This window comes from Bos mutus, chromosome 19, assembly GCF_027580195.1.
Source record: "Bos mutus isolate GX-2022 chromosome 19, NWIPB_WYAK_1.1, whole genome shotgun sequence".
Lineage (NCBI taxonomy): Eukaryota > Metazoa > Chordata > Mammalia > Artiodactyla > Bovidae > Bos > Bos mutus.
This window is the reverse complement of record NC_091635.1, coordinates 26,265,409-26,277,591: the sequence shown is the minus strand read 5'-3', so window position 1 is coordinate 26,277,591 and position 12,183 is coordinate 26,265,409. Positions and strand designations below refer to the sequence as shown.

General features: G+C 44.8%; 1 protein-coding gene across 1 annotated transcript in view; it reads right to left on the bottom strand.

Annotated features, from left to right (window-relative positions):
• Positions 1–7,680: 7,680 nt before the first annotated feature.
• Positions 7,681–12,183, bottom strand: part of LASP1 (LIM and SH3 protein 1) — a 40,413-nt gene continuing 35,910 nt past the window's right edge. The window contains exon 7 of the mRNA XM_005897984.3: positions 7,681–10,784. Coding sequence (XP_005898046.1) covers positions 10,611–10,784 — 174 coding nt within the window. The 3' untranslated portion in view covers positions 7,681–10,610. The remainder of the gene's footprint in view (positions 10,785–12,183) is intronic.

The following is a 12,183-nucleotide window of genomic DNA, read 5'->3' as shown; positions in this document are numbered from 1 at the left end:
TATTGGACAATCTTTCCTACGTTAAAAAAAAAGTCCCAGAGGACTAAGAACACATTTTTTTCATCAAGAAAGCAAATACAACTCCAGAAAATTCCTCAAGTAACTAGACTTAAAAAAAAGTCTATCCCTTGAAAATTTTTTACATTTAAAAAGATTAATAATTATAGATTTTCTAAGATCACTGCTTTCTTAAAGGTGCACAAAATTGAAAAATATTCATTGTTAAAGTATTTATGGTGAACTGTCTTTGATACATATTTGCTAAATTTTATTTGTTATTTATTAATGTTAATAAAATACAATTAGAAACATTTCTAACTTGTTCAGAGTTTGTCTTTATGCAAACCACTGAGCATGTAATGCCTTTAAAATTTTTTTGTATTTTAAAATAAATGTTTTAAGTTGATGTATAACATTATATAAATTACAGGTGTACAATATAATTCACAAATTTTAAAGATTATACTCCATTTATAGTTATTATAAAATATTTGTTATGTAATTCCTTTAAATTATTTCATGTGGAAGAACTTATTTTAATTTAAGCTGTTAATTATAGCTCTACCATGATCAAAAAACTAAATGTTTTAATACAAAATAATGCTTCAATTAGCTATATACTATATGTGTTTTATGCTTAATATTTGTGTATAAATTCATTTATTAGCAACAACTCAAATTGAATAATAAATCTATAAGCAGAACAGTATTCTATACTATTTGCTGTTTAATTCACTCCCAAGCAATTGATATTTCCAATTACTGCTAAAATACTACAGTTGCAGTTGTCATAGTTTAATACCAGTTTCAAACAACAAAATATGTGATTATTGTGCATTACCTGCAATTTCCTCTTACAGTGTTTTTTAAAACAAAGAAGTTCTTAAATATTTCTAAAAAATGTGTCTGCCTTGGCAGTTGTTTTTAGTTTATAATGGAAATTGTGTCAATGATTTTTTTCTGTCTCTCCCTTTATATATGACTTTGATTTTATTTTTACTTAAAATATATGGAAGCAAAGCTAACTTAGAAAAGGCCATTCTAGGCTTAAACATTTGGTCTGTGATAAAGCCAAGCATACAGTTTACAAAGACAATTTTCCCACTTTATGCTTAAGTACTTTATTAAGGGAAATTCTCAATTCTAAGTGAAGTGAAGTGAAGTGAAGTCACTCAGTCGTGTCCGACTCTGCGACCCCATGGACTGTAGCCTACCAGGCTCCTCCCTCCATGGGATTCTCCAGGCAAGAGTACTGGAGTGGCTTGCCATTTCCTTCTCCAGGGGATCTTCCTGACCCAGGGATCGAACCCGAGCCTTACGCATTTCAGGCAGAGACTTTAACCTCTGAGCCACCAGGGAAGCCATTATCATTTCTAAAAGATAATGTAAAGTTAAAATGATGCTTTTTAAAAATTCAGTTTTGTTTATTTTTGGCTGTGCTGGGTCTTGGTTCCTAAGTGGGCTTTTTCTCTAGTTGCAGCATGTGAGGGGCCATGCTTTGTTGAAGTGCACAGGCTTCTCACTGCGGTGGCTTCTCTGTTGTGGAGCATGGGCTTTATGGTGTAAGGGCTTCAGTAGTTGAGGTGTGTGGGCTCAGTAGTTGTGGTTCCCAGGCTCCAGAGCACAAGCTCAATAGTTGTGGCGCATAAGCCTAGTTGCTCCTTGGCACGTGGGATCTTCTCGGACCAGGGATCAAACCCATGTCCTTGTACTGGCAGGCAGATTCTTTACCTCTGAGCTCCCAGGGAAGCCCTAAAGTGATACTTTTAAGGGATTTTAAAGTTTGAACAATGCTAATTTTAAGCCTTTTAAAAGAAGACAAATTTTCTGAGGTTTAATAAATCATGTCATGCCAAGTTTCAAATTCAGAAAGTTTGGATTGGATTTCTTATAAAAAATACCCAATGAGTTTTAGGTAGTTCCAACTTAGTAACATTTATTAATATCTTCCTATTGTTTAACTGTTTCCTAAAATATGTTCTTTCTCTTAACATAAAATACATTATTTTCCACTTGAACCCCTTATTTTTTTTAGTCAAGAAAACAAGTATTAATATAATGATTTTTAGCCAATTAATTTTATGCCAATTTTATACCAATTAATTTTTTAAGTTATCTGCATTAGAGATGTTTTTACTGCATTGATATGTAGTAAATGTTCAACCCCATTTTTATAGGACATGATTGCCCTGTGGCACAGATTTATATCTAAAGAAAACTTTATATTACAAAAGTAATTTTTGCAGGGTTTTATTATTTTAGGATGACGATACACAAATAATTTAAATGTGAAATTTAGAAAACTTTTACCGAAATGAGCACAGGAAGACTCAAGTTATAAACTGACATAGCATGGATATAGGCACAAAGTCATAAAATTTCTTCCAAAATGTAATTATTTTTTAAAACCATAATATTTTGCAAGTTGTTGAAAATATGATCTGTCTGTATATTGTGCCCAATATCACTGGTGTATAACTGAAATTGGCTGACTGTTTTCACTGAATTGATTAGTCATATCAACTGTGTATGGCCTTCCCAGGTGGCCCTCGTGGTAAAGAACCTGCCTGCCAATGCAGGAGACATAAGAGACGCGGGTTTGATCCCTGAGTTGGGAAGACCCCTGGAGAAGGGCATGGCAACCCACTCCAGTATTCTTGCCTGGAGAATCCCCACAGACAGAGGAGTCTGGCAGGTTACAGCCCATAGGGTTGCAAGGATTCTGACACAACTGAAACGATATGGATACAGACTGAATAGCCTTGACCTCATAAAAGACTTAAGAGGGAGCCTGGTTAGAGACTATATATATACCATGAAGATCTACATTACCATAATTAACTGTGTAACTTGGACCACTCCAAAATATTGACACTTGCCCTACTTACCTACGAAAGGACCTAGAGCTGCTCTCTTGACTTGAAGTACAAAGTTTAGTTTGAAACACATGTTATGCCAGAGTTGGAGGAATGTTTTAGTGGGAAATGTTACATCAAGGACTCCAGATAACTGAAGATCATCTCTGAACATATTAATGTTTGGAGCCATGCTTCCCCCATTAGTATATCTCTCAGCTTACCTCATTTGGCTACATACCACCCCATATTGTACTTGTTAATATTCCTTAAAGAGCTTAGGCAAATTATCGCTGATATATGTTTGGGGTAAATAAATATTTTCATTTTCTCCTCATAATGTGGCTGTTGGTACCCAAAAAGAGTTTTTCAGGTGAGTTTTCATTATAAAATGTCATTTGGGGAGAGCAGAAAAGCGGACTTCTGGTAAACTATAAAAGAGTTTGTTTTGTGGGAATTCTATTCTCAAACAAAGATGGAATTTCCATCCTAGAATTATAGAATTTTGAAATGGAAGAGCTCATAAACGATTTTCCGGTCCAACTGTTTATCAGAATAATCTGAAGCCCAAAGGTTAAGTGGGCTTCCCTGGTGGCTCAGCTGGTAAAGAATCTGCCGGCAATTTGGGAGACCTGGGCTCAGTCTCTGGGCTGGGAAGATCCCCTGCAGAAGAAAATGGCTACCCACTCCAGTATTCTGGCCTGGGCTGTATACTCCATGGGGTTGCAAAGAGTCAGACACTGAGCGACTTTGACTTTCAAAGGTTAAGTGACATATTGAAGATCACATAATTTGTTGCTTAGACAAGTTCCTAGAACAGTGTTTTTTCTTGGCCAGATGTTGTGACGTATATTATACTTCCTCGATTTTCTTTTTAAAACGTGGAAATTGAACATAATGTTATAAATAAAACTATTAGGCTAATCTCTCTCCTTGTTCATTTATAAGCCAGAAAGAAAAATCAAATGTAGAACAATCATGACAGATTTTTCAAAGAAATAGATACCACAGATTTGGGGCCCAACTCTACTCTGGACCCTCAAATATATGGTTTCTTCAACCCTACTTGGACAGAGAAATGTTAAAAGTTTTTTGCTTTTGTTTTTTGAGAAAGAGAACATTTGGCAATACAAAAAAGAAACAAAAAAACACATTTATTTGAGGGTAAGAGAAAAGTTTTTCCCAAATAACACGTGTAGCCATTTTGTTTCAATAATTTATAATTCAGGTATGCAGAAAGAATGACTGTATAACTGTTGCTCTCTTTAAATGAGAAGCTGGAGCCCAAGGGGCATGGAGTGGGGAAGATAAATCTTAGAAACTCAAATGACAAGTTCCTTCTACAGAGTGAGACACGGAAACCGCACAAACCCAGATTGTGCAATCTTTAAAGACAGTGAGTGATAAAGCAACTACTTCATAGATGAAGATAGACAACATGCTCTTGGACTTAAAAGGGACACCCTTCATGTGAGCAAGAAAAGAACATAATTTAGCTTAATATGAAGTTGCAATTAAGACCTAAGGGAAGGCTATCAAATAAATTTTTGAGCAGTTCTCCATGGTAACTTTAATGAGTCTACATTTTAGCTCTTTCTCAACATCCTCCATCTACAGCTTAAATGCACGCTGCAGTTGCCAGCCATGCCTGTGAATTCCTGATGTCCCAGCTGAGTGCTTCTGCCTCTGAACTCTAAAAAGCCCCTTGCTTGACAGGGGTTAACCATATCCGGAAAGCTTTAGAAGAGGTCTGCTGGGCAGCAGGATTACTGTCGATAAGAGGCCTCTTGTTGGACTGGAATCCAGGAGCTGTGGGAAACCCAGAAAAAGCAAGGCTCAGATGGGAATACAAAGGAATCAGCTCCTGACATTGGGAGTTCCTCTCTCCGCCAAACCCCAGAGTCGGGGAAGACTTGACATCTCCCCCAAATCCCACTCCCAAGTAAATTTCATTTGCTATCTCATCCTCAAGTTAGAATGAGTTACTAGTTAATTAATTAATGCAATTATGCAAGCGTAATTGTAAGCCACTCTACTGACATATAAAGATGTTTTTAACCTTTAATTACCAGGAGAAAATGGAGAAAGTGGAGTTTGAGCACCTAACTTGAAGAAAAAACTAGGAAATAATAGTCCCTCCCACCATGCACACCACTCCCAACCCATTCTACCTAAAAAATCCTTTGATTGTGGGCTTTATTTTTATTTTAAAAATCATTATTTTAAATTAGGTCTTAAAGAAAGAAGTTGGCATTTCTTATTCTTTTCAGAGTGGTCTGGGAAATGCTACATCAATACATCTGAGAAAAAAAAATAGGAAAACAAGATCCCTTGTAATTTTGTTTTTGAATCAATACCCGAAATAATGACCAGAAGAAAAAATCTACCGGTGCGTCAGCAAGCAGGATGCTCGGCCAGTCAGCTTCATCCTTCCCCCCTGAGCTGTGGGCTCCACGCCGCCGTTTCGGGTCCCTAGAGCAGATAGATAATGTAGGACAGAATGACCAGGCCTATGATGGCAAAGAACATCAGGATGAAAATATCCAGCATTGTGGAGTCCTTGGCCGAGGACGCCTCTGGATTCCGGGGAAATGTGAGCACGGAGACTGCAGCCAGTGGAGAGAAATGGCTCCCCCTTCCCTCTACAGCTTAGCCCTCCTTTCCCCCTCCCCCTCCCAGTGCCTGAGACTAAGGGATACTGCGGCTCCATCGGCAGCTTACTACCCGCCCCCGCGCCCCCTTCCTTCGCCAACCAATCAGAAAGCTTGGGAGCGGGTAACCAAGGAACTGCTCGATTTAGACCAGGCAGAAATGAAGAGGCTCAATTTCTCTCCAGGAACCCAATCCTACCCTTTGTATCTAAATGGAGTCTGAATATTATGGAAGTAGGGAAGAGATCTGACCTGTATCCAGGTGCCCAAGGAATATCTCCTGAGTGCTTTTCTTCTTACTTTTTCCTCTCATGAATCCTTGGCAAAGGAACTCAAAATGATGGTTGGGGGCTGGGTGGGCCATTGGCACGTTGTAGAGTCAGGTTATGGAGGGACAAGGACAAAGGTCTCACGTGTGTTTCAGATGGCATCTCAGGGGGATGGAGCTGAGACTTACGGGATTCCTATATTATGTCAGATATTGCACTCGTGGTGTAATTTCAACCTCCCTGCAAGTCTTTTATAGATGAGGCTCAGAGATGATCAGTAACCTGCCTAATGTTTCATTGGAAAGGCCAGAGACCAATTCAAAATTAGGCTTGTCCACTCCGGAATCCACATTCTTCTCTCGCCCCAGACTGGCCCACCCTGGTAATCTGAAATCCCCCCTCAGGCCCACCTGGGCTTCTCAGCTTGCAACATTTTGCACAGATCCTTCCTATTACAGTGTGAGCATCAGAGGCCTCTCCTTGAACCTTTCCTTATCTCTTTATGGTCATTTCCCACATCCTTATCCTCTCTTATATCCTCCTCAGAGCTCATTGCAGTGTTATACCCAGAGAGGGCACTACAGAACTCTGGGTCAGGCCCATTCCCCATGCAGTTAAGTGTTTAGAAATGCAACTCAAGTGACTTTTCTTATTGAAGTAGAGTTGATTCACAAATTTGTGTTAATTTCTGCTGTATAGCAAAGTGATTCAGTTGTACATATATAACTTTTTCATATTTTTCAAGTGGCTTTTTCTGAGGGGAAAGGAGAATTGATGTTTCATAGTTTAAGCTGGGTGGTGGGTAGTTATGCCTTCTTGTTTTTATTATGCCTTTTGCCTTATTTCCTATTAAATTAAAAAAAAAAAAGCAAATTCCGTGTGACACCTCTGAGGCCTAGTGCCCTTGGCTCCACCCTAACTAGATCCTTTGAGGGGCACAGGACGAGGGCAGCAGCAGCCCCTTCGTCATGCTAAGCCTCAGGAACTTAGGCTGCTTTAGAAGGGAGTCAGGAAACTGCTCGCGTGGGTTTGCACAGGGAGGCAGGGCAAGAGCTTCCTGTGAGTTGGGAGTGGAGACTTGGCACTGGTTCCCTCCCAAGCAGACTGTCCCGAAAAGGGGAATGAATGAAGCCTCCTGGGGAGAGGGGGCTACAGCTCTGCAGCAAACAGGAGGCAGGCCAATGGAGGCAAGATTTGCCAACTCATTGCCTGCTACTGGGGACACATTAAGCCGCCCGTGGTGTCAGAGGGGGAGCAGGTGTCAGTACCATCTGTAATTATCCCACCCAGCGCTGCCTCAGCTGCTCAGAGCAGCCGTGTCATCTCCTGATCACAAAGGCTCTCATTTTGGGGAAAGCCCTTTTCCTCTCCACCCTGCTGCTATCCTGAATCCAGGGGAAGCCTGAATTCTGTACCCGGAGTGAAGAACACCCCTCTCCACAAGGCCGCAGCAAGAGGCTGGCTGGTGGCCCCGACCTGTGGACAAAGGATCTGGATTCCTTCTCTGCCACCTCCTTTTCCCAACCCGGCAGAAAAGGGGAGGCGGGCTGCCTGACCTTGTCTAAGTTCAGACCCAACGCACCTGGAGCAAAGAACTGAGCCTGGGAGATACCGGGAGGCAAAGCGTGTGGGTGCCAGGCTCCTGTCAAGGTCATGGCAGGAAGCCAGGAGCATCACATTTGGGTCCTAAGACCTCCAGTCCTGCCACTAGCTGGTGTGACTCCCACCAAACCACTGCCTTTCTGGGCTTCAGGGAACCCCATCTGTAAGATGGATATCAAGCAGTTACTTCTTTTATAGGGCTGTTCATAAAGTCAAAGGGGAAAATAAGTGTGTCTAAAATGCCCCCAAGGAGACAGGACACACACACACACACCACCTCAGGACCAGAGAGAGCAAGCCAAGTCCGCAGGTAAAAATTATACTTTTATTTGAGTCACCAGGAGAAAGATTCACTTGTGGTCCAAGTCAAATGTTCAGAATCATAACAGGCCAGAAAGATTTGATCCCAAGCACAAGCCCACGAGGGAGGGGACCAAAACAGACCAAGAAAAGACGACCACCCCATATAAAAAGATGAACGGACGGCTTCACACACACACACACACACGCACACACACACACACAGATGAAATGTTTGGACAGAGGCAAATTTCACGTGATCATTTCTATTTCTTTTTAAATACAGGTTTGTGGGGTGGTATTTTTTTTTTCCAGCTATTAAAAAAAAAAGGCCCAAAAGTGCATATGTGAGGGGGAAAAGGCAGAAATTAAGCAATAAAGTAGTTTTCCCTGGAGGGACATGAGGAAGAAAACAGGAAGCAATATTGAGAGAATTCACTTTTCTCAGCACTGGGCTTCTTGCATTTTATTATTGGTCCGCTAAAGTTATATTCACATTCTAGCTTTGTTGCATCTTCTTTCCTGGGATTAGATTGGCAAAAAACAAAAACAAAAAAAAACCCTCTGTGAACTGTAGGAAAAACCAGGGACTCGGCCCAGCCCTCAGGTTCTGTGCTCTGCTAGGGATGGATGATTGTGGAAAGGAATAAGGACTCTCAGCAGCCCCTAGGTCCCTCAGCACCAGTGTGATAGTCCCTCCTCTCTCTGGGGGTGTGTAAGAAAAGGTCCCCTATTTTTAGGATGGAAGGAACCAAGGGTTGGCAGCAAGATTCCAGTGGCTGGCTTGCCTTGTTTTGGAAGAAAAATTAGGCTGAATGAAAACAGGCTACTTGTTGCTCCCCAGCCCTCCTCCCAGCCTCTCACTTCTCTGCCAACCACAGGTTCTCCAACAGGATATGTCTCTCTGACCTTTGGTTCCAGAATCCACATTGTGCTTTGAGATTAAGAGGAAATAGAATGGACTAGCATCTGCCCACGGCTCCCAAAATTGTTCCTTCTCTGCTTCCGTCATCCCCCACACTGCCCAATATAAGACTCTCCACCCGCCCTCACCATGGCTGTGGCCAAGGAGGGAAAGGGATTGGTCAGGCAGAGGCTCAAGCCTCTGATCTGGGGTAAATATTCCCAAGTCAACTCACAAGCAGTGAGGACTAGATGTTAAACATGCCTGCAGGCCCCTCCCTCTCCTGCAAGGCACAAGGATGCAAAGATATCAACCGTAGGGCCTGAGTCAGTGGACTTGGGGTAAAGATGGGAGGGGGAGACCCAGAAGGGTGACAGGAAAGCCCAGAGATGAATAAAATCAGGCAAGGGTGGTCATAGCCACCCACGAGTGAAGAAGGGACTTGGAGATAGCACCATCTTTCCCTTCCTCAACCTGGGTCTGCACTTCCAGTTTTATAAGCCCTGGGACCCTCTCCCTTTACTTCAAGGAGGCCTTAGGTAAATGAGCGAGCTGGGGGCAGGGGAGGGGGCTGGGAGTGGGCAGAAGAGGGGAGAACACTGCGTAGGTGACACAGGTCCCCCAGCTCCCTATTCTACAGCCCAGGACACAGAGATGGGGGAAAAGTATCTGCCTGGAGTCATGAAGTCTTTCCTCTCCCCCCTCCGCCAGCAAGCTACAGGCCCCAATATCAGCCCCCACCAAGTACACACCCCCTCCTCACTTCTGCACTTTGGAAAGGGGGGGTGGTGGGCTTCCTCCATTCAGGGATAGAAGGAAAGGAGGGATTCTCATTCCAAAGAAAACAGAAGGAACTTCTCTCCCTCAAGGACCTCCCCTCTGTGTACCCTCCAGAAAGCCCGCACCCTGCCTGCTTCTCTCACGCTCGCACTCACACTCGCCCGTCACAGACATCTGCAGACACCCACTCCTTCCCCTTCAGGGAAGTCGTGGAGATACAGAGCGGGCTGTGGCTTCGGCTTCGCACAGTCCAGTCCCCCTGGGGTCAGATCAGGTGGTGTGGGATAGGGGGAGGCCATGGAAGGCCCCAAGCTGCCTTCCCAGGAGGATCAGCCCGTCTAACCAGGTCTCAGGGGCTGGGCTGCACGGCCGAGAGGCCCGAGGCTTCCTTGCCCCATCTTTCAGGAGGAGGCAAGCCAGGGACCCCGGAGACTCAGTGGGAGGGAGAGAAAAGGGCTGCAAAGAGAACACCCCGTTCCCCTCTTTCCTGCAGCTGTCCCTAAAGCAGAAAGGTGAGACCCGGACCCAAGCTGAGCTTCCAGCTCCTTGCCCATACCAGGCCCGGTTGAGCAGGAGAGTGAAATCACAGTGTGAAAAGGAACCATGTGGGGAAGGATGAATGAATACCAAAGCAGGAACTTTACCCGCCTCTGTCAACCTTGAGCCGGAAGAGGGTGGTGAGGGGCCCTCTCGGAGGGCCGGCAGCCCCATCTCTGAGAAGCAGAGGCAGAGCCCATCTCACTGGCACAACAGGAGCACCCTCCCCACCCCCATCCCCATCCCAGGGCACGGACAGCGGGGTCCCACTCCTGGGAATGTGTGGAGCCCCTCCTCTGGGAGTCCTGGGGGTCTGGGGCTCACTCCAGTCCTGGAATGTTTGGATGTATGAGGAGGTGGGTAGGAGGGGCTGAGGGGGCAGAAAAGAGAGAAGGCAGAGGCCTGGGAGCCAACGGGTCACCCACCCAGACCGTCCCCACAGGCCTTGGCCTCCCACAGAGCGGTTCACACGTGTTCCATCCAGAGAGAAAACCAAGAAGTTGGTCAAGGGGAAAACCTGCCAGAAGGGGAGCCGCGAAAGTGGCAGAACAAGGCTTCGGTTGGCAAAAGAAGCTGGAAGAGGGGGAGGAAAAACAAGCTGTCGCAGAATTTAAAAAACAGAGACACCGAAGGGTGGACAGGTCACGCCCAGGACAGACGCGATGCTGTGGAATGCACTGAAGACGGATGGGGCGGGCGGTGCCCGGCGGGCTCAGATGGCCTCCACGTAGTTGGCTGGCAGCATCCCCGTGTCACCGGTGCGCTCCACGGTCCCGTACATCCAGCCGTCGTCGATCTGCTGCACGTTGACAATGGTGTCCCCATCTTGGAAGGAGACCTCGTCCTCGTCGGCAGCACTGTAGTCGTACACAGCACGGTACCGCTTCTGCAGGGGTGGGGGCGCGGTCAGTCAGGGGTGCCTACCTCTCTGGGACCCCAGAGCAGAGGGGACCAGGAGCCGGGAGACAAGGACGGGCTAGGCTCTGCCTCAAGTTTTCTCACCTCTGTGTCACACTTTCTGAGAGTGATCACCTTATTAACACTACTGCATCTGGCACCTCCTAAGGGCCAGACACAAACAGGTATGGAGGTTACAGGACCTCCACCCTGTCTCTCGGAACAGGAATGCTGAACTGTCCTGTGGACACCATGCTGGGTTGAGTTTAAAAGGATGACTTGCCCTGCGTGCTATTATCTGTATTATTATAAACACCAGTCTTTGTTCTTTCTTTTTAAGCTGTTGATGAATTTGTTTCTTAAGTTCAGGATAAAGACCAACTCCTGGGAGAAAAAACTCCAGGTGATACAAGAAGTACCTGTCAGGTCCCACCTTCCAACCTCAGCCAAAGTCTCGTGTTTAAACCCCAAGCTCTAGGAAATGTCCAATAAAAACACATGAAATCCAACTGTCATCTTGGAAGCAGGCAAGATTCTAAAGTCGTCTGACCATCACTGCCCTTGACACTGACTTGTCTCTGGGAGTCAGCTTAGTCTTTAGGGTCCCCCAGGCTAGGTTCTGGGATCTGTTTGGGTCCAAGGCTGGATGAATCCATTAGAAATCTCCAGAATCTGCCCCAGCACCCCACCCCACCTCCAATACCCTGTTCAGACCTTCTGTTTCCACTCCCCTGGTCTGCCTCCTCCCACTGTTCATCTACTGTGATCTCAGGGGGAGCTTTCCAAAATGCAAACCTGATGAAGTTACTTCCTGGCTTTAAACCCTTCAGAGGCCCCCTATCCTATTTAGCACAAAACTTCCAATCCCCTCCAACCCAGCAGAAACCAGCTTCATCAGCCCTGAAGAGTATGGAGTAAGAGATTACAACGCTCCAGGCTTCTTATCCTGCTTTCCAGATGAGGAAATACAGGTTCTAAGAAAGTAACCTAATTCCTGCAGAATTGATCCATAACCTCTCCCAATCCAGTGCTCTTCATGTACTACTTTTATAACCAGAAAAATAAATATTAGAAACCACCACCAAATAAAAAAGAGGTCACAATCCTCATGGAATGACTGAAGTGACCTCGGTCCTTACCACCAACTGTGCCTTTAATCTCTTGGGCCAAGTCACCACCATCTATGCCTGCATCCTGTAACAGCCACCCAACTCATCTCCCTGCTTCCACCATCAACTTTTTATTGCTGCTTCTCAACACAGCTGCTGAAGCCAGCTTTTAAAACACAAAAAAGCCCTTACTCTGCACAACTTGCCAGTCATGATGGCCTCCTGGCAGCCTGAAAGACAAAGTTGTAGTCGCTCAGTCATGTCCGACTCTTTGCGACC